Source organism: Dendrobates tinctorius, unplaced genomic scaffold, assembly GCF_039654945.1.
Source record: "Dendrobates tinctorius isolate UK_male_01 unplaced genomic scaffold, ASM3965494v1 ptg000183l, whole genome shotgun sequence".
In the NCBI taxonomy this organism is placed as follows: Eukaryota; Metazoa; Chordata; class Amphibia; order Anura; family Dendrobatidae; genus Dendrobates; species Dendrobates tinctorius.
The window spans coordinates 8,447,648-8,471,203 of NW_027361850.1; the positions used below are offsets into that span (position 1 = coordinate 8,447,648).

The 23,556-nt window shown below is 45.4% G+C and overlaps 1 protein-coding gene across 2 annotated transcripts in view; it reads right to left on the bottom strand.

The window, feature by feature from the left end:
- The window catches only part of YARS1 (tyrosyl-tRNA synthetase 1), a 98,229-nt gene that overhangs the window by 31,062 nt on the left and 43,611 nt on the right, over window positions 1-23,556 (bottom strand). For both annotated transcript variants that reach the window (XM_073552011.1, XM_073552012.1), the window contains exons 7-10: window positions 7,520-7,612; window positions 4,266-4,401; window positions 4,098-4,183; window positions 3,857-3,992 (exon numbers count right to left, since the gene is read on the bottom strand). In XM_073552011.1, coding sequence (XP_073408112.1) covers window positions 3,857-3,992; window positions 4,098-4,183; window positions 4,266-4,401; window positions 7,520-7,612 — 451 coding nt within the window. The remainder of the gene's footprint in view (window positions 1-3,856; window positions 3,993-4,097; window positions 4,184-4,265; window positions 4,402-7,519; window positions 7,613-23,556) is intronic.

Below are 23,556 nucleotides of genomic sequence, written 5' to 3' on the forward strand. Positions count from 1 at the left end.
CCTGTATCTCGTCCTGCTGCTGTATGGGGGCTTCTGTCGTATCCATCGCTGGGCCTTCAGAAGCACCCCCGCAGCGTTTCCTCCTGCCTTTTAAGGCCTCCCTCCCGGGTTAGCAGGGTTCTGGCGCGGCACCTCCCCAGCATCCGCGACCCCCCCCGCATGCTCCGCCCCCCCCGCCACAGGTACAGCGCGTCCCCCCGGACAGCCGCGCACCCGCGGCGCACAGTGGAAAGCCGGCCGGCACCCGACTTCCGGTTTCGGCGTCCCCGGCCCCGCCCCTTCCGCCGCGTTACTTCCGCCGTGCGTCAGAGACCGCGGGAGCGCGCGGAACGGAGCCGGCAGGGCGCCCCCGGCTCCGGTGTGCCCGCCGCCCCCACATGCGCCCGCCGACCGGGCGCGACCACCGACCCGGACGCGGGAGGATGACCGGACCCCGGGGGGAGACTCAGGAGGGGCATACATACCTGGTGCCCGCACTTTGGAGACGGCTGTCCACCGGACCCTATGCTCCAACCACAGCCGTGGCGACCTACCCGGCCCCAGTGTGGTGCTTCCAGGGACCCCGAACTGGACCGAGGTAGGAGATCCCCCCGCTACCTGAGTCGGTCAGCCGGCCTGGGAATCCCTCGTCGACTCCATGACGGACGATCTGTAGGGAGTCCTATCCTCTAGGAACAGGAAACCAACTGATGCGTGGGAGAGGTGCCGCCCTTTTTGTATCTGTAGGTTTCCTGTTCCTAAAGGGCGGATCCCCTCTCTCAGGTGGTGCTGTCATGGACGACCGAATAAAAATGCTCTTTCCTCCTGTGGAGTCAGAGATAAGCTTATCCAACCTCTCTCCAATAAACGGCCGCACTGATCATAAGGGTACCGTTACACCTAGCGATGCACCAGCGATCCCGACTAGCGATATGACGCGGTCAGGATCGCTGGTGCATCGCTAGGTGGTCGCTAGTGAGCTGCCAAACATGCAGATCTCACTAGCGACATCGCTGGGGACGGGGATCGCTACTTACCTGTCAGACGAGGCGATCCTGCGTCCTCCCGCCCGGCTCCACGCGTCGCTCATCGTCACAGCAGGAAGCGCCGCAGGAAGTGGCCGACGAGAAACGGTCCAGGAGCTTCTCGCGCGATCAGCGATAACCAGCGGGGGAGCCGGTCGGAGGTAAGTATCACATGCAGCGATATCGCTAGCAATATCGCTGTAACGTCACAAAATCTGTGACTTTACAGCGATATTGCTAGCGATATCGCAGTGTGTAACAGGGGCTTAAGGCAGAGAAGTCAAGGACTTTTTGAAAGCAAAAACGGACCACCATCCATAGAGCTCTTCTGGTAGAAATTGCGTTAGCGGCAGCAAGTGCCGAGCAATTAACCGCAGGAAAAGACGCATTGATTATATAGTCCCAGGTCCATCGCCATCTGCCTCGCGATCTCCGATATCTCGGCAGGTAGCTCTGCTTCTGCGCGACCCTGTTTAACGATTCTGACCATGAATTCATGGCCTTGGCTGCCCAAGTCGCTGCGAACGAGGGAGAGAGCGCTGATCCTGACACCTCATTTACTGAGCAAGAAGCTCTTTATGAGGCGATCCGTGGAATCCGTGGAAGCACTAGAAACGAAACAACAGGGTTTTAGTGGCTGGACGCGACAGCGGTGGAACCACCATCGGAGATTTCATCCATTTCCTACGGATGTCCGGCAAATGGATACCTTACTTCGAGTGCCTTTGACCTGAGAAAACCACATCTGGTCATTCCCTGAGTCGCTGCACTATGTCCTCAAACTCAGGATAAGAGGAACCAATTCCGTGCGGCCGCTTCACTCGCTTAAACGCCACCTTATGGCCTAAAAGCCACGGTGGAACCATCCTCAATCCTCAGGGTCTGACCGACGGCTTCTATGAGCCTGTCCACTATTTCACATGACCCCGGAGCATCCAGGTCAAGGTGTCTGTCTGAGTCGACCTGAGGTCTGCTCACAATCAACCCTGGTGACGGGGAGCGGGAAGCAGGACTTACGGATGCCCCAGCACCAGATGGACTGGGCGACACCGCGAGGATTCCTTCCACCGGGTCTGCCTGAAGTAAGAGCGGCCCCTGCAGGAACAAGGCTCTAGTGAGGTGGAGGTCCCCTCTAAGGCCGACCAGCCACTGTCCCTGCTCCTATCTGGGGCCTGACGGAACTCGATTGCCCTTGTACTGAGACAGTGATAGGGCCCACTCCGGGGGGCTTGCACATTGGTCGCTTCGCAGGGGAGGGCTCCTGGGCGCGATCGGGCTCGCAGGCTTCGCATAATTTTTGGCTCTGGCATGTGGCAAAAAATTAACCCCTCCAGAAATGCATGCGGCATAAGGGAACGCGATTTACCTTTCCCAAACATATTGCAGCCAGGTTTTAATCGCAGCGAGCCCCCAAGATCGGAGTCACACTTACCCCATCCTGTGACCCACGTGCTCCTGTCGCTGCCTCTGCGCTGCGCTGTCCCGCGCTCCTGTCCTCCGGGTAGGGCGAGCCGTTCCTCTCCTGACCGTGGCCTACCTGCTGGGGCTCAATTTGTTCGGCGTCCGCCCTAGCCAGGGGGCGATGCCAGGAATGACGTCACGCAGGAGGCGGGACTTCCGCCCGCGGCCCAGTCATGGCCGAAGCCGCGGACTAAATTTTGCCTGCACGCCCGCCCGCCACAGGAGCGGAGAAGGGGGGGAGCGGGCCGGCGGCCTGCAGGCTGAAGGCTCCAGTCCCTGCCGCCGAAACCTGGCGCCCACGCCTGGCGGAAGGAGGGAGGAGAGGGAAGGAAGATTGCTCTACACTTCCTAAGATGCCTGGAGCTTCCCGGAACGCTGCCGCAGGCCCTCCCCAGCCCTTCATACTTGACTCCGGCTCTAACCTGTTGCCACCAGGTAGAGGGGATGGGGTTAGTTTCTGGACGGTGCAGGCACCCTAGCTCCATCTAACCCCTTCAGGGGGTGAGGAGAGGGACCGTCCGCCGCCTTGCAGCACCGCCGTCTAGCGTTGGTGGAGCAGTGGGGGCCGCACAGACTAGTCTTGTGCCTCTGTGCAAGCCCATGGTTTAAATACCTAGGGGTGGACAGGGCTAAGTCCGGCATCGTGTCCCACGTCACGGGAGAGGATACGTGGAGGGACACTCGCACGTGCTCGCCCGTTGTTGGTTTGGGGAAATCGGACCCTTTCAATAGGATCTGTTGCCCCTGTCTCTTCTTCATAAAATAACAAACAAAAATAGACGTCTGGGGAAAAAAACCCAGATATGTCCCTCGGTGCGGGAAAGGATATGTGGAGACGATACTCAACACGTGCTCGCCCGTTGTTGGTTTGAGGAGATCGGACCCTTTCAATAGGATCCGTCGCCCCTGTCTTATCTTCATGGAAAAAAAGAAAAAGAGGGAAAAAAAAAAAAGTCTGGAGAAAACCAGACACGCGTGCCTCCAAAGACACTAAGCAAAAAACTGATTTCCGCCCGCAATAGGGGCGAGGGTGTATACTACGGAGGAGGAGCTAACCTTTTTTTTTCACTTAGTATCAGCCTCCAAGCGGCAGAAGCATACACCCACAGTATCTGTCCCCCAATGAGGCGAAGGAGAAATGACGATATATATATTTTCTTTGACCTAAAATACAAAGGAAATGTGTCATCTTTAACGTTAGCCCTTTTAGAGATCCTTTCATCTTTAACTTGCTTAACTGTTCACAATAGCAGTAATTTTGGCAAGGGGTGCAAAACTTTTACATGTCACTGTAGTGGAAAAAATGTAGGCCTCAGCTATGGGAAGAAACGTATGGAACACAACAGATGAGAGTAGGACATGTGATTGACATAACAGCAAACCGTACTCACTTTGCTTGGTGGGATCTGGATAAGCCTCATTACTTAATTTCTTCAATTCTGGATTGTTGAATTTCTCTCTGATGGGATCTAACAATTTATTGAGAGCTTTCTCTACTGAGGCTTTCAGATCTCCGGGATGGACGTTCTGCAAAAGTCATATAAAAACAGCATGTTGAGCATACATGTTAGGTAAGTACAGCGCACAGCAAAGATGTTAGTAATCTGGGGTACACTACAATTGGCATCTTACCTGTTCAGCAAAGTCTTTTTCCAATGTATCAAAGCCTGTGTAAGTTTTATTCCCACCAAATTTCTCATCGCGAAGAATAACAAACTCTGAAAAACCAAAGTAGATCAGACGTAAGAGCTACAGGACAGGTCAAATGAGACATCCTGCTTATAAATCGTACAGTCTCACCTGACTTGAGAGGGAACAGTACATGCCTGACAAAGCTTAAAACACCGTTATTCTCTGTATTTCCTGGCTCACAAAATGCTTTCTTCAGCTTCTTCTTCACATCTGAAGGGGAGTCTAGGAGGTCAATTTTTGATTCCTAAAACATAAGATAAGATTCCTCAAATCAAACTTTTTAACAGCATACACACGAGAGTTGTCACATATTTCCGTGCCAGTAGTCTTGAAAATCTACAGTATATGTACAAAACAAAAAGTTAAAGTGAACCTGTCATCAGTTTTGGCCGATATAAGTTACGGCCATCACCTTTCAGGGCTGATAGACAGCATTCTATAACGCTGTACATCTGCTCCCAACCTGACCAGGAAAAATTGAAAAATAACTTTTATTATACTCGCCTGCGGGGCAGTCCGGTCCGATGCATGTCGCTGGTCCTGGTCCAGCGCTTCCCATCTTCTTGCGATGCCACCCTCCTTCTCTGCTTCATGTGGATGTCACGTCCCTGCATCATCCACACAGTCTACTCGGCACTGCGCTCCTGCGCTGGCGTACTTATCTGACCTGTTGAGGGCAGAGCAAAGTACTGTAGTGCGCAGGTGCCGAGGCTCTTTGACCTTTCCCGGCGCCTGCGTACTGCAGTACTTTGCTCTGCCCTCAACAGGTCAGATAAGTAGGCCAGCGCAGGAGCGCGACTAGAAGCAAGCAGGAGGGCGGCATCACATGAAGATGGGAGGCACCGGACTAAGACCTGCGACACCCCTTGGACCAGACCACCCCGTGGGTGAGTATAATAAAAGTTATTTCTCTTCTTTTACAGGTCAGGTTGGGGGTCGATATACAGCGTTACAGAATGCTGAATATCAGCCCTGAAAGGTGATGGCCGTAACTTATATAGGTCAAAACTGCTGACAGGTTCCCTTTAAAAGAGTTAATACAGAAAATAGTTTTAATACAACCAATCCCAATCCTATGTATACGTTTTCTTGCCAGAGGACTCTAAAAAGCATTTGGATCCATAATCATTTACTATGAGAATTGTGATTGTCACAGAAACTCCAGGGGAGGAAAGTGTAATTGTTTTTTTGTTTGTTTTGGTTGCTTGGCTTGTTTCCATAGGAAACAAAAAAAAAAAAAAAAAAAAAAAATCGACACCAAAATCTGCCCAACTTGCGGATATCTCAAAGGTTTTGTCTGGACATCCTATATATAAGAACTTAGAAATGCGCTATGGAATCATTTATATCAACCTATACATCGATTAGAGGGGGACCGACAAGAGATCATGGAGTGGCCATTGGGGCATCAAGCCCAGGAGAGGGGTCAACCTTTACCCTTACCTCTTCTGTATGGGATGACACACAAGCTGGATGCAGAAGGGAGGTAAGGGTTAACTGTCACACAGAAAGACAAGTAGATTCTTTTTTTTCTGGGGAAAGGGTCACAAAACAGAGAAGAGGAACACACATGCATTCAAGATCAGAAGTTGCAGGGAAGCTGTTGTCCTCATACTTAAAACAGCTGATGGCGCTGTCCTTGGCAGCTGAGGAGTTGATGTGACCAACACAGCCCCACACACACACCACTACTGACCAACTTATTACTGGGACCAAGAATACCAGCTGCCTTCCTTCTGGTTAGGTGCAGCAGCCGGGTACACATGTGGTCATTGCTCTCCTCACTTCTTCCTGCATCCTCTCACCAATGGAAAGACTGCGACGTTGTAGGGTTAGGGCTGAATACAACTTTTTTGCTTTGGACAAATGTAAATTGTGGAACATGCACATGGCAAGTACCGTAAATCAAAATTTGTTTGATTAATTGACAATCCTTACTTTCAAGCAACTTTTCAGAAGAAACTGTCCTGTGTATGTACATAATATATAAAGCCATTTCTGACCATTATGTTTTGTTTCCTGCATTGTCAAAAGTTTCCCTCCGCTGAAGAATCTCTCTAATTTCCAATGGACTCTGAGCTGGTGACTAGCTGCACAGATCTCTCCCATTCACAGCACTGCAGAGAGCTTTTCTCTCCTGTTAGCACCCAGATGGAAACAGTAGCAATATGCAGGTAATTATACAGCTGTAATGAGACATGTAGATGTGAATCCAGCTCTAGGGTGAGAGCAAAGACTTGTTAGGAAGCAAAGTATGATATTGCTGTGTCTTCCTCTGTTCCTCACTCCTTCACGCTTCCCTTTCCCTAAATATGCAAATTGTCTTTTTAAAGAGGAAGAGAACTAGAACTCTAGCGCCACCCATAGGAAGCAGCAATCCTAAAAGTCATTATCTTTAATACTCCTTAATGAGCATTGCTATATGACTTTTGATAAAAGCCAAAATCAAAATGTCAATTTGCAGACACAGGTGGATCACTGCTTCCAATAGGAGATAGCGTTCTAGTTCTCTTCCTCGCTGAAGAGACAATTTGTATAATTGTGTTGAATATACAGTATATAACGGAAGTTTTTCTCTTAGTACTGACTACTAAATCATTTCAGGGTCATTAAAATATATACCTGGGATTGACCCATCTAAAATCTGTGAGAGACTGAGGTTTTGTTATAATCAGCCATGTTGTTCTTGTCAGCCATCTTACAACTGAAAACGTGATTGAAGTGACCCTTGTCTTTGTAGCTTTACATGTTAAATGTATTCCTTCATGGAGATAAAGAAACTGACTAATACATCGTGGTACATGTCAGTGTAAGATTCCAGAGAATATGTGCAAGGATGGATTCACAGGACTGTAATAGTCTCACAGGTCAACTGTGTTGTCAAAGCGCTAGGATTTGTGCAATTAGTTCAACCCTTAGAAGCTGTAGGTGTCATATATTGGCATATTTACGGCCAACATGGAGCCTTGCAGTCTGTGTTTAATTTTGCCAAAGGCCCGTAAATTATATCAATATGTGATAATAAGGTTTCTTTGTTCTTGTGTGAAGATTGTCTAAACCCCCCTGGGAGCAGTTCTCAGGACCACACTCCAACCCTGCTGCCCTATCGGCTGAACATCACATTGCCGGTACTTCTCATCCCTCAGCAATCTGCTCAAGAAGACTTGTCTAAGGAGTCACTGCCAATAATTTCCAACCACGTTCTGCTACTTTTCATTTGCTGCTTTGTGCTTGGTGGAGATTTGGTGATTCGGAGTCCCACCAATGGCAAGGAAGAGGGGACTCTTTAGTCAGGGCAGCAAATTTAGACAACAATAGTCAAATTCAACCACATCCTCAGTTGTTTGTGTCCCCCACATTACCTCTTCAGACGAGCTCATCTTTCCGCCTGTAAGCCCAGGAACCATAGGATTCATCAAATGTATGCGCTTTGTGTAACCCAGAGCTGGAAGGTACTAAATGGGAAGAAAAGAAAATATACAGTAAGGCAACCTGAGAACATGTTATCGATAACTTATTTATCATGTACCCATAACATGGGTTCCACAGAACCTCAGAACATTGCGCATGAGATAAGAAAGTATTAGATCGAGTGTGAAACCTTGAATGTGAGACTATAAGACCAGCTACTACTAAACAAAATGTAGAACAGAGAGGAAAACATTAACCCTTCTATAACTGTAGATACAGGGTACAGTTCTGTAATGTGCATGGAGCCATCTGTAACCAGATGAAACTTTTAGAAGATAGTAACTATACTGAGATTATTGTATAATCAATACCCTGCAAACAGCAAATACCAACTTACACGCTAATATACACCGTTCTGAAAGAAAACAAAGTAATTCCACAGCTGTTTTTCAGAATTTGCCTTGGTGGAATGAACTTTAAGACTTTTCGATTAAAATAATGTTATCGAAGTACTCTATGTTATTTACATATGCTTTGAAAGAAACGTGAAGGATCCACACCTCGCCATCCCACCTGACATCAAAATTACATCAGCAGGATTACGTGGTCAGGTCTCCCCACTTGCACCAACGTAACGTTTTGCACCCCCTAGGGACACATAAGGTCAACTTGGCACAGTTTTACAGTGACATCTCCCTGTCCATATGGACCCAGGGAGGAACGGGGAGTGAGAGAAGGTGGCCCTCGCTGTCCCTGATGTGGCACCACACTCGACCAAAACTCTGATAGGCCCCTTTCACTAACCCCAGTGAAACAGAACCTTTTCAGCCCAGTAGGACTGCCACCAGTTCCTTGTTCGATATATGCCTGGTCCATTAACAGGGTCATATTGGGAAAGGGACCAGCCACCCAGTAGCATGTGAGACTAGGCCGAGAAATGGGCGTGTGTGGATTGAGAAAAAAGAGCAGCCCAAGGTTAAATTATATATTTAATCGCCTTAAGGGCCCACTAGATAATACACTGTACATAAAATGGTTATACATAGATAATGGTCAGATATACAAATACAATAGTGGTGGGACAAAGGATGTAAACAGAACATATAGTCAGTTACCAGTTAGATGAAGGGCCTGGCTTGGGGGGGGGGGGGGGCCGCCCCATGGGAGGCTTGTGTTCCCCTCGGTGTGTGACTTGTCCTCACACGATGTCCTCTGGGTCACTCCCCTCTTGCTCTCTGGGCTGAACCTATATCTCCTCCCCTGAGGGTTTTGAGCTAAATCTCCCAAAACCTATGAAAGATCATGACTCCTTTCTGGGCAGTCCAAGGGCAGCAGTTCGGGTGCCATCGGATCCGACCGGACCCCTGCTACTCATAGAGACTAAAAACAATTTTGCTACCTAGCTGCTAGTGGCTTTTCTAAATATCTCTCTTACTGTGCATGTCAGAATGACTCAAGACCCAGACAAGCTGAAGACACCGGGCCGTCTGGCCTGCCGGTGTATTGTCGCTGTGGCGGTGGTCGTGCGCGGCTCCACTCCATCAGGGCGGTAGGGACCCACTACGAGGTTTACCGTGACATGGCAGTGGGTTTCATACAGTCTGATCAGAATGTTAATCTAAGAACCTCATGTTCCGATTTTCTGGTCTGATGAGACAAAGATAGACCTTTCCAACAATGAAACATAGTGGTGGCAGCATCATGCTATGGGGGTGTTATTCAGCTGCAGGGACAGGACAACTGGTTGCCATTGAAGGAAACATGAATGCGGCCAAGTACAGAGATATCTTAAATGAAAATCTCTTCCAGAGTGCTCTGGACCTCTCAGACTTGGCCGAAGGTTCACCTTCCAACAAGACAATGACCCTAAGCACACAGCTAAAATAACAAAGGAGTGGCTTCAGAACAACTCTGTGACCATTCTTGTCTGACCCAGCTAGAGCCCTGCCCTAAACCCAATTGAGCATCTCTGGAGAGACGTGAAAATGGCTGTCCACCAACGTTCACCATCCAATCTGACGGAACTGGAGAGGATCTGCAAGGAAGAATGGCAGAGGATCCCCAAATCCAGGTGTGAAAAACTTGTTGCATTATTACCAAGAAGATTCATGGCTGTCGAAGAAGAGGCGGAAACACGGTGGCACCTGTAGAAGCGTAATTGCGCAAAACGGCCGTTGTCCTAACACTCCGCTCTCCATTTCCCTGCCAAAGATGCTTTAAAGATTTGCAATAAACCTAAGATTTTACAGACCGGTGAGTGCCACCTGTTTTCTCCTCTTCTTGGACTACTAGTACTGTTTTGTTCTGGGTGGGCACCTGAGAGTCCAAGTATACATGCCTACTGAACACCATAGAGAGAAGAGCATGCACATACAAGGGATCACCCAGTAATATCATAAAAAACATGCCTGCAGCGTTTTTGGTCTCCAAGTCTCAACATTGTGTTATAGGTGCTGCAGCAGTGCGGATCGCTTTGTGTCTGTGTGGTTTGTTTAAGATTCATGGCTGTACTAGTTCAAAAGGGTGTTTCTACTCAATAATGAGCAAAGAGTCTGAATACTTATGACCATGTGAGATTTCAGTTTTTCTTTTTTTTAATAAATTTGCAAAAATTTCTACATTTCTGTATTTTGTTGGTCAAGATGGGGTGCAGAGTGTACATTAGTGAGAAAAAAAATTAACTTTTTTGAATTTACCAAATGGCTGCAATAAAACAAAGAGTGAAAAATTTAAAGGGGTCTGAATACTTTCCATACTCACTGTATATAGACTGCTGTATATACATTAGGTGACACTGATTATACACACATTTAGCAGCTAGTATCACCTATATAATGTATGTACAGCAGAATCGCAGTATCACTTATATAATGTATATACAGCAGTCTATATACATTATATAGGAGATACTGTGACTGCTATAAATACAATATATGGGTGATACTGCTGTATATGTTATATGGGTGATACTGCGACTATACACACCAGTCACAGTATCACCTATATAATGTATACAAAGCTGATTCACAGTATCCCCTATATCATGTATGTAGACTGCTGTGTATACATTATATAGAGGATACTGTGATTATACACACATTTAGTAGCTAGTATCACCTATATATTATTTATACAGCAGTCTATATACATTATACAGGTGGCACTACAAGTGCTGTATATACAGAAAGCTAATTTTCCATATTGGGACTCACCCAGGACCCTGAGATGGGGGGAGAATGAACAGCTAAAGTGGATCCATCGTCAGCTGTGCACAGGAGCGAATCCCTGGCTGGGACTGGTGGTAAGTAGAGCAGTAAAACCCAAAAAAAACAAACAAAAAAGCTGTCTTGACGCTGGTACTGGCCACCTTCAGACAGAAGAGCCCTACGTGCGCAGCAGCGGACCTTCAAACTTGTGAAGGAAGGCCCTGTGTGCTCGAATTCTCATACCTGCACACACTGACAGAGGACACAGTCATGCGCACGCACGTATGAGCTGACAAGGGCTGCCGCGACGAGCACGTGCTGACAAGTGCCACAGCTGCCCTTGTCCGCACGTGCAAGCGAGAGAGCGCGTGCACACAGAACCTCTAGTAAAATGTTTTGAAGGGCCGGCGGCCCACTTTGCAGTACAGAGCTGCCAGCCCACCGGTCATCTGCCCGGCCCAGCAGATTAGCAATCCGGGCCTGGTATGGCAGCTTGTGGAAACTGCATATTTCCTGAAACAAACTGTTACGGACTCGGGCAGATAGTAACTAAAGGGGTTGTTCAAAATCATTTATTCAATGTCTAACTATTTAATTTGAAAAAAACAAAACACTTCTGAAATTTACATCAATTAAAAATGCCCAACCATTCCATATTTACATCAACTTCATATTTCAGAATTCTTTTTACACTTCTGATGACGTTCCATTTTAGTCTCCTATTATGCACTGGGGAGTCTCACATTGAACTTCATCAAGTGGCTGGGTTCAATCCCCTGCTTCTTTTACCGTTTTCAAACAGGACTCCGTCAGGGGGTTGGCGCTGTGGACACGCCTGACAGCTGTTTTCACGGATCCGAAACAAGGAGTAACGTAATGCCCGTTTCAGGGGTTGGCCTGGTCGCTCTTCTACCAAGCATGCGCCTATTGTAATTTGTGATGCAAGCTCAGTATGCTCTCTTCCCTTCAATGTATACTAACAGTGGGCTCCTTAACCAGCTTGTCACTTCTCTTTACGGAGCAAGTGCCAGTTGTTGGCTCTGACTAAAGCCCCCGTTACACACTGCGATATCGCTAGCAATATCGCTGTAAAGTCACCGATTTTGTGACGTTGCAGCGATATTGCTAGCGATATCGCTGCATGTGATACTTACCTCCGACCGGCTCCCCCGCTGGTTATCGCTGATCGCGCGAGAAGCTCCTGGATCATTTCTCGTCGGTCACTTCCTGCGGCGCTTCCTGCTGTGACGACGAGCGACGCGTGGAGTCGGGCGGGAGGACGCAGGATCGCCGCGTCTGACAGGTAAGTAGCGATCCCCATCCCCAGCGATGTCGCTAGTGAGATCTGCCTGTGTGGCAGCTCTCTAGCGACCACTTAGCAATGTACCAGCGATCCTGACCGCGTCATATCGCTGGTCGGGATCGCTGGTGAGTCGCTAGGTGTAACGGTACCCTTATGCACAGTATCTTGCCCCTCATCACTGCTATCACTGTCTTAATAGGAAGAGTGCCCCATCTTTCACCCTTATCTTATCACTCCTATGTTAACAGGCTGCCAAGGGAGCACACTGCTACAGCGCACTGAAAGAGAGAGCATAGCGAGGAGGGACAGAATACCGACCATGTGTCAGATTGTCAGCCAGTGCATGCTCATTAGAACAGAGACAAGCCCCTGAAAAATAAGTCACTCATGACATCCAGACCACGACTGCAGCACCAGACCTTTAATAATGTTCCGTTTCAGACTCTCTAATGCTTGCCGCGAGACTTCTAAAGAACATCAGAAACTTAAAAATAAATTCAGAAACAGAAAGTTGGTGTAGACAGGGAACAGTAAGGGTTTTTCAATTGAAATAATAGAAGTACCATATACACTCGAGTATAAGCCAACCCGAGCATAAGCGGAGGCACCTAATTTTGCCACGAAAAACTGGGAAAACTTACTGATTCGAGTATAAGCTGGGTATGCAAGGCCCCCCCTCATCCCCTCCTGGTATACACGGCCCCCTCATCCCCATCCTGGTACGCATGTCCCCTCATCCCCATCCTGGTACGCATGTCCCCTCATCCCCATCCTGGTATGCAAGACCCCCCCATCCCCATCCTGGTATGCACGGGCTCCTCATCCCCATCCTGGTATGCACAGTTCATCAACCCCATCCTGGTATGCATGGTTCATCATCCCCATCCTGGTATGCATGGTTCCTCAGCCCCATCCTGGTATTCATGATTCCTCATCCCCATCCTGGTATTCATGATTCCTCATCCCCATCCTGGTATGTACAGGCTCCTCATCCCCATCCTGGTATGCATAGTTCCTCAGCCCCATCCTGGTATGCATGGTTACTCAACCCTATCCTGGTATGCATGGTTTCTCAGCCCCATCCTGGTATGCATGGTTTCTCAGCCCCATCCTGGTATTCATGATTCCTCATCCCCATCCTGGTATTCATGATTCCTCATCCCCATCCTGGTATGTACAGGCTCCTCATCCCCATCCTGGTATGCATAGTTCCTCAGCCCCATCCTGGTATGCATGGTTACTCAACCCTATCCTGGTATGCATGGTTTCTCAGCCCCATCCTGGTATGCATGGTTTCTCAGCCCCATCCTGGTATGCATGATTCCTCATCCCCATCCTGGTATTCATGATTCCTCATCCCCATCCTGGTATGCATGGTTCCTCAGCCGCATCCTGGCATCCATGGTTCCTTAGCCCCATTCAGGTATGCATGATTCCTCATCCCCATCCTGGTATGCACAGGTCGTCATCCCCATCCTTGTATGCATGGTTCCTCATCCCCATTCTGGTATGCATGGTTCCTCCTAATCCCCATTCTGGTATGCATGGTTACTTATCCCCATTATGGTTTGCATGACTCCCTCATCCCTAACCTGGTGTGCATGGATCCTCATCCCTATCATTGTATGCATGGCACCATAATCCCTATCCTTGCACGCATGGCACCCTCATCCCCATCCTGGTATGCATGGTTGCTCATCTCTATCCTTTTATGCATGGCACCCTTATCCCATCAAAAAAGCAAAAAAAACAAAACCCAAAATATCCTACTAATCCTTCCTGCTTTCCCTCGCTGTGTCTTGTTCCAGTGCCAGCAGCTGCCTTATGCTTGTAAGCAGAGCATTGCAGGGACGGCATGCACTGCTTACAAGCAGAGCACAGCTGCCGGAATACTCGCTGCTCCCCACACCGGAACTATGTGCGTGGAGGGCAGTGAGTATTCATTGCTATTCAGTAGTGCGCACAGTGTCAGCCGCAGCCGCCGGGCGGTCACGTGTACCCGCTAATTAAGGGAATGAATATTCACCTCTCTCCACGCCTATGGGAGTGGAGAGAGGTGAATCTTAATTTCTCTTAAGTAGCGGGCACACGTGACCGCCCGGACGCTGCGGCTGACACTGTGCGCGCTATTACAGAGAAATGAATATTCACTGCGAGGGCAGTGAATATTCATTTCTCTTTAGCAGCGGGCACTGGTTTTAGCCACAGCTCCTGCCTCTGTGACCCGCTGCTTCACCGTTGGTGCTCCCCCTCCATCTTCTGGGACAATGACTCAAGTATAATCTGAGGGGGGCGTTTTCAGCACACTAAAAGTGGTTAAAAACTCGGCTTATACTCGAGTATATACGGTAGTTTTCAAAATGGAACATTATCTGTAGGGTTTCAGACAACGTCTTTAAATGGGTTGTTGCACAAATAATATTGTACTTAATTAAATCGAGTTCCTAATTTTATACATATTTTTCTTTCAACAAAAACGAGGAACTGAGAATCACCTCAGATCTATTAGAGTGAAAAAATAGTTTCCAAAATATAGTAAAATATATTTATGTAAACATTAAAATGCATGAAAATTAAAAAACATAAATAAGCAAGGTAAATCAAAATATGAAAGATATATGACCGGTCAAATACAGGTGCTTCTCACAAAATTAGAATATCAAAAAATTAATTTTTTTAGTTCCTCAATACAAAAAGTGAAACTCAAATGTTATATAGAGTCATTACAAACAGAGTGATCTATTTCAAGTGTGTATTTCTGTTAATGTTGAGGATTATGGCTTACAGCCAATGAAAAATGTCATTATCTCAGTAAATTAGAAAAATTACCAAAACACACCCGCAAAGGCTTCCTAAGCATTTTAAAAGGTACCTTAGTCTGTTTCAGTAAGTTCCACAATCATGGGGAAGACTGCTGACTTGACGGATGTCCAGAAGGCAGTCATTGGCACACTCCACAAGGAGGGTAAGCCACAAAAGTTCATTGCTAAAGAAGATGGCTATTCACAGAGTGCTGTATCCAAGCATATTAATGGAAAGTTGAGTGGAAGGGAAAAGTGTGGTAGAAAAAGGTGCACAAGCAACTGAGATAACCGGTGTACACCAGTCCGATGGGTGCCGCAGGTCAAGGGTCCAGCGCCTTCCATCTTCTTGTGATGACGTCACCCTGCTTGCTTCATGGCTCCCGGGCATCGCGCCCCTGTGAGGCATACTTGCCTGCCTTGTTGAGGGCAGACCAAAGTACTGCAGTTTGCAGGCGCTGAGCCTCTCTGACCTTTCCCGGAACCAGCACACTACAGTATTTTGGTCTGCCCTCAACAGGGCAGATAAGTACGCCTGTGCAGGAGCGTGATACTGGGGAGCCATGAAGCAAGCAGGAGGGCAGCAATCAAAAGAAGATGGGAGGCGCCAGACCCGGACCTGCAACAGCTGTTGGACGAGACCGCCCTGAAGTTGAGTATAATAAAACTTATTTTTATCTTTCAGGTCGGATCGGGGGCTTATCTACAGCATAAGAGAATGCTATAGATAAGCCCTGAAAGGCGGTGGCAGCATCTTATATCAGCCAAACCTGGTGACAGGTTCGCTTTAAGAAAAGACCATTCAAAAATTTGGGGGAGATTCACAAGGAGTGGACTACTGCTGGAGTCATTGCTTCAAGGGCCACCACACACAGACGTATCCAGAACATGGGCTACAAGTGTCACATTCCTTGTGTCAAGCCGATCATGACCAATAGACAACACCAGAAGCATCTTACCTGGGTCATGGAGAAAGAACTGGTCCAAAGTGTTGTTTTCAGATTTTTCTTTTCATTTGGAAATCAAGGTCCCAGAATCTGGAGGAAGAGTGGAGAGGCACACAATCCAAGCTGCTTGAGGTCTAGTGTGAAGTTTCCACAATCAGTGAGAGTTTGGGGAGCCATGTCATCTGCTGGTGTAGGTCCACTGTGTTTTATCAAGACCAAAGTCAGCGCAGCTGTCTACCAGGAAATTTTAGAGCACTTCATGCTTCCCTTTGTTGACAAGCATTTTGGAGATGGAAATTTCTTTCTCCAGCAGGACTTGGCACCTGTCCACACTGCCAAAAGTACCAATACCTGGTTTAAAAACAACAGTATCACTGTGCTCGATTGGCCAGAAAACTCGCCTCACCTTAACCCCATAGAGAATCTATGAGCTATTGTCAAGAGGAAGATGAGAGACACCAGACCCAACAATGCAGGCGAGCTGAAGGCTGCCATCAAAGCAACCTGGGCTTCCATAACACCTCAGCAGTGCCACAGGCTGATCGCCTCCATGCCATATTGATGCAGTAATTCATGCAAAAGTAGCCCCGACCAAGTATTGAGTGCATTTACTGAACATTTCAGTAGGCCAACATTTCGGATTTTAAAATCATTTTTCAAGCTGGTGTTATAAAGTATTCTAATTCACGGAGATAATGACTTTTGGGTTTTGTAAGCCATAATCATCAATATTAAGGCTATGTGCCCACATATGCAAAAAATTTCTGCATCAAAACCAGACTCCTTCCCAGAAAACGCGTGTTTTATTTCCGCACGTTTTTTGCGCGTTTTCCACGAAAAAAAACACGTGTTTTTGATGCATTTTTTTTGCGCGTTTTCTGACATATAGAAAATAGCAAACATGCGGACTTTCCGGCAAAATTAATGAGCACGCTGTGTTTTTTATCGCCAAGCGTTTTTTGCGCGTAAAAAACGCATCAATGTGCACGAAAAGTGCGGAATTCATTTAAAATGAATGGGATGCTTCTTCTATGTGTTTGTGAAGCGTTTTGACCAGAACAAACGCTTCAAAAACGCTTACGTGGGCACACAGCGTAACAGAAATAAACACTTGAAAAAGATCACTCTGTTTGCAATGATTCTATATAATATACGAGTTTCACTTTTTGTATTGAAGAAATGAAATAAATTAACTTTTTAATGATATTCTAATTTTGTGAGACGCACCTTTATATACCATAGTTTAGATGAGCAAATAGATCATAGAAAATCTCTAAAATGTAAACACCCAGTGAGAATTAAATCTATATATTGACAACCACTAGTAAAATACAGGGCTGTGGAGTCGGAGTCGTGGAGTCGGAGTTAGTTTTGGTTGGAGTCGGTAGAAATGTACCGACTCCGACTCCAGCTTTAAAAAAAATGTATTAATATTTCATAATTGAACTTTCATATGAATTTTATAAATGTTACTCAAATATATATGTTCTATCAAACTATGAACAACAGTGATAAGCAGTTCTGCTGGAGATAGAGACATTTCTTACTTCTTGTGTGTCACTGTTCTCCACTGCCCTTATCTAATCTTATACTTGGTTAACCTCATGCTGCCCCAACCCCCCTACTTACAATGTATGAAACTGAAAGTGAAAATGTGTTGCAAATTCTTAGTAGTAAAGCTCCTCCTCTAGACTAGATCATACTAGGTGTGCGTCTTCCAAGCATCTCACGGCTGCCTGCTACTCAGAAGAGGAAGACTGTAAGAAGTATTATCCTTTCAACAAACTTTGCATCAGTTAACTGTGAGTACATGAGGAATAATAACAGTATTACTGACCACTATATCAGTTGTACGACCTGGCAATAATTTTGTACAATTGTTTTTAGGAAAAACAATTGTCATTTGGATTGTGAATGCAGAATTAAAAACCTGAGAATGTCAAAGAAGCATCACATTAAATCAGCTGTATTTTAACATTTCACCATCACTCAAGATAGAAAACATTATGTCTGTCAGTGTATGACAAATGATCCAGACAAAAACAAATGCTGTGAAGCCAAGATGAGTGCATATACAGGCAAAGATAAAAATGCTCCTACCAGAGCTTCTAATCTAAAGAGACATTTACAGCGCTTTCATCCAGAAGTACTGAAAGCAGTGGATGAGAAAGACTGCATCCAAACCAATGAACCAGTGCCCAGCTCTTCCAGCCAAACAAAGGAGCAGAGAACTTTGCAGCCATCAGTTGCAAGATATTTTGTCAGTGACAAAGTTACTGTGACAATGACAGTAGATACATTTAAAAAACAGATCATAGAGCTTGTTGTAAAGGATAGTGTGCCTATTTCATTATTTTCACGATCAGCTTTTATGTGTCTGAATGGGGAAATGGCCCACAAGCTTGGTGTTTCTCTGGAGAGAGAGAGTATTAGAAAATTAGTAATCGAAGAAGCTTTTAAACAAAAGGAAGAACTTAAAAAAACGCTCAAGGGACGCTTTCTGTTTCTTAAAATGGATGCCTGCACACGTCACAGAGTGAACCATTTGTGACAAAAATGAAATAGTTACCAAGACATTGGCAGTAAAAGACACCAAAGCTCATCACACCAGTGAGTTTCTCCAGGTCTTGGTGGAAAAGGTTCTGCAAGACTATGAACTTAAAAAAGAGCAAGTTCTTTCTGTCGTAACTGACAATGCTTCAAATATGATAAGAGCTAATGAATGAGAGTAATGATGGTGACCAGCAGCTAGAAGAACATTCTGGGTCCACAGACACAGAAATGTTTGAAATAGAGGAACACAGTATTGTAACTGAGGAGCAAACTGAAGTTGCTTCAGATGAACAGCAACATGATAGTTTAGATGATCTTGTTGAAACTGTGTCAATATGTTCTTTCATTCATCACATGCGCTGTGTTGTGCATACGCTACAGCTGGCTATAAGAGACAGTCTGCAAGAAGGACATGCTGCTGCACTGATTGGCAAGGTGAGAAAATTGGCTACTGTTGCCAGAACCCCTAAAGTTGACTCAATTTTGAAGAGACGTGCTGGAAAAGGGGCAATTATTGATCAAGCCACACGATGGGGCAGTACTTACTTAATGATTCAGCGCTTGGTTGAACTGAAAACCTTTCTTGTAGACATGGCTAACCCTCAACTGACGCTAAATGAAAGTCAGTGGAATCAGGTGACTGAGCTGGAAAAATTGCTAGAGCACCCATTTACAGTGACTAAAAAATTGCAAGCAGAGGACTTAACTCCAGGTATTTTCTTAAAGGAGTGGAAGAACCTGATGTTTCGCCTGTCCCAAAGAGAAGGGTTAATTGCAAGTGGCATTGCTACATCAATGAAACGGAGAGAGGAGCTACTATTACAAAATAACATTCTTTTGGCAGCTGTTTATGTAGACCCAATGCATCGGATTCTTCTAGATGATCAACAGCTAAGTAAAGGAAAAGAAGCTCTGTTTGAAATAGCAGTAAGGATGAATGGGTTGCAGAACAGTCAGGAGGAACAAGAAGAATTTGGTCGTCCTGCCACATCTTCACCCTCATCATCAACTGATGAAGAATTTAATTTCGAAAAATATTTGGATCACAAGGACCGTGCAAAGCGTTCCCGCATAGAAAAAGAGTCATCCCCATCAAGGAACACAGCCAGTACATTTCAGCAGAATTTTTCATGTGCACTAAAAGAAATTGAGAAATTTGACCATTCATCAAAAATAACAGTGCAACAAGCGATTCCTCTGTATCCTGACATTGTCAGAGATGTTGCCCGAGTGGTTACTGCTTTGCCACCAACACAAGTTAGTGTAGAGAGGTTGTTCTCTGCTCTCAAAATAATTAGATCAGATTTGAGGGCATCCATGAAGGAGGATCTGACAGAGGCAATACTTTTTCTGGGGACTAATTTATAGATTTCTTCTTATTAACTGCATAAAAGTGTTTATTGCATATTTACTTACAGTTTAGAAAAGTTTATAAAAGTTATTTGCTATATTCTAATTGTATTCTAATAAATGTAGTTTTTGCTCTAAGTGGTCTGATTACTTATATGATGGTGAGAAACTGAATAAGCACGATGTTTAATATTTTACAACAGTAAATTTGTTGTTATGAATTGGCCATTTATGAAGGAGTCGGAGCCGGAGTCGGAGCCTGATAAAATCCAGGAGTCGGAGTCGCAACTGTGGCTTACCGACTCCACAGCCCTGGTAAAATATCAATATACAGTGGGGAAAAAAAGTATTTAGTCAGTCAGCAATAGTGCAAGTTCCACCACTTAAAAAGAGGAGAGGCGTCTGTAATTTACATCATAGGTAGACCTCAACTATGGGAGACAAACTGAGAAAAAAAAATCCAGAAAATCACATTGTCTGTTTTTTTTTCATTTTATTTGCATATTATGGTGGAAAATAAGTATTTGGTCAGAAACAAAATTTCATCTCAATACTTTGTGATATATCCTTTGTTGGCAATGACAGAGGTCAATCGTTTTCTGTAAGTCTTCACAAGGTTGCCACATACTGTTGTTGGTATGTTGGCCCATTCCTCCATGCAGATCTCCTCTAGAGCAGTGATGTTTTTGGCTTTTCGCTTGGCAACACGGACTTTCAACTCCCTCCAAAGGTTTTCTATAGGGTTGAGATCTGGAGACTGGCTAGGCCACTCCAGGACCTTGAAATGCTTCTTACGAAGCCACTCCTTCGTTGCCCTGGCGGTGTGCTTTGGATCATTGTCATGTTGAAAGACACACATCATGTCATAAAAACATCTGACAAACACACATAAAAACCAGAGGCCAGCAGATCATGTGAAAATATAATATTTGTGTCATTCTCAAAACTTTTGGCCATGACTGTATATAGCCATTTTGTGTATACATATTTAGATGTACAGATTGACATACTCCAGACAAACATATAGAGATTTTACGATTGGTTGTCATATATATATATATATATATATATATATATATATATATATATATATATATATATATATATATAGATTTAAACCACCACTAGGTGATTACATTTTAGAGATTTTCTATGATCTGTTGGCTCATGTAAACTATATATTGGACCGGTCATACATTTTTAATATTTTGATTTACCTTGTTTATGGTTTTTGCGTTTAAAATGCATTTTAATATGTTTAAATAAAAATGATATTTTACTATATTTTGGAAAGAATTTTTTCGCTCTAAAAAGGTCAGAGGTGGCTCTCAGTTCCTCGCTTTTGAGAGTGTCCTCACGGTTAACATGACGGATCCGCATTAGGTTTCTTCTTAATCTGTTCATATATTTCTTGTATCACGGTAGTCACATAAATTTAGTGTAGTGTCACCTGTTTCTATTCACTCCCCTTAAAAGGGCTGCCTTCTTTCAGAAATTTCTGGTCGTCTGTCGCAGTTTGTCATAGAAACAAAAAAGCGCATTACTCACCATCCCGGGGACCAGCCATGAGTCTCCGCTGTTACTCTGTGTTTTTTTATTGGCTGTGTAATGATAAGATATGACTGTAAGGTATGACTTAACGTTCCGATTCTTACACTGCAGATGAGACTTCTGCTTGTCACACGCTGCAGATGAGACCCCCTTCCCCCTTAGCAGCTCAAAGCTGTGTCTCCTCTGCCTGCTTGTAATCCTACACCAGATGCTTGCTGTGCAAACATTCTCCTCGCCACAGCTAAGGAATATTAATTAGCTAAGTGGAAAGAATGTCTTTGTTTGAAGCAACATGCGGCTGGATATAAGTATGGGTAATATTCAAGAGGCTGAATCTCGAAAACCATACGTGGCAATGACATGAAAATTACATTTCTGCAACATACACGAAACCAGCATTCTGGCCCATAAATTTCGCGGTTCCAGCACCCACAAAAACCGAGAACTGGATTCCTCCTAAACGGTGTGACATAATTACTGCATGCTTGGTTTTTAACTATTGTCTGCGACAGGCTAAAAAGAATGATACCATTTGCATGTATATACGAGGTACCCTCTGCGAGATAGTCATTATAAGTTTTGTAGTCAGAATTGTAACTCCTAGAGCAGGGGGAGGAACATACCAGACAGCCCCTTTTATGATGTCACAAACCCAAAGCTATAAGGTACTCCCTCCCTGAAATCATTCATTCGAGCTGGAGGTTTGATGCCGAAAGGACCCCAGATGCAGGGCGACATGTGGCCCCGCCTCCCCACATGGCTAGCCTAAAGACCATTAAGCAACTATAATTGTTGATTTTCTATGTTAATTCCATTTATTTTATATTTGCATTGTACATACCTAATGCCTCAACTTTGTAACATCTTTTATCTGTGTAATCACTGCCCCCTCCTTTTGGGGAATAAATTCTAACTTTATTAGTCTGTCTTCATGCTCTAAAAACGAACACGTGCCTTTAAGATAATTGCTACTGAATTGGGTTGGCTTCGAACCCCTCTATTAAGTTTTTAACTTAATCAGAGAAACTCTGGAGCTGGTGGCGGCAAAGTGTGATCTGGGCCCTGGGCACTGCTGAGAGTCACGGAAGGGAGTTTATAAACTAATTGGGTGGCTGCGGCCAGAGCATTTTATAATTCCCTCACTACAGCGTGCCGGGTGGTCAGTCCTCATTGAAGCAGCCGGCCGGCGACCAATTATCCCAGGTGTAGTTCCCTGACTGACCTGAGGGTAAGGGGAGCGCCGGAGAGCTGCGAGTTCCAAAGTGGAACTGAAAAGTTTCGTGAAGTATTGTGGGCAGTGGTGGGACAACCAAAATAACCCCCCTGCGATAAATTGTTAGGGCAAGACTAGCTTGCTGTTTTTTTTTTTTATCACATGGTGCCAGAGGTGGGATAACTAAGATAAGCCCCCTGTGCCTGTGATAGCAGTGTGTCGGCAGTGCGTCGCATCCCTCCATCCGTTACATAGCGGTGGGATCGTGACAGGCTGCAGCACAAAAGTCATGTTGACAGTGCCGGACATATTCAATCAGTGAGCTCAGCAGCTGTGCCCATGTAGATGTAATGGCCTAGAGCTGCTGAACTCTGTTGACATGACGTCAGCACTGCATCCAATAATAGACTTATGATCAGCAGCGCAGATTCAACCCCGGAACAGGGGAGGGTGAGTACAGCAAAATGCACTCTTGGACCAGAATTTTCTGAAAGGTGACAACTTCTTAGTAACTGTATTGAGGACACAAATGTATCCCACTGGTGATGTAGAATGAGCCCTGGTCTGGTGATCAGGTCCGTTCTGAAGCCGCAGCGTCTTCTCTGCCTGTCATGTGGCTTCCGAGAGGGAAGGATAAGAAGTACACGACCATATTTCTTGTGCTGTCAGTGCTGCATCCCGCCTACACAACAGCAACCAGGCTAGAGATGGATCTCAACAATAAGGTATGATTAGAGTTGGAATTAAGAGCTTTTAGTGATTACTAGCAGTAAACAACCTCAATATGTAGAGGCCAGTCCTTTCCCGACTTTGTGGAATAACCTCATTGTTATATTATAACTGTCAGACAATCTGCAAACTAACAAAATGATTAATCTCCCAAGCCTTTAGCTAGTAATCGGTCGCTCTCATAGTTGCTGTCTTACTCGCAACTAGACATTTAAATGCAGTTTCACGATTCTAGGAATTTGGCCTTGAAAGGAAAGTGACCCGAGTGCAAGCTGTTTAGACTTGTGTGAGAAAACAAGAGAACGACTGGTAGACAGCCAAAATACAAAGATTTG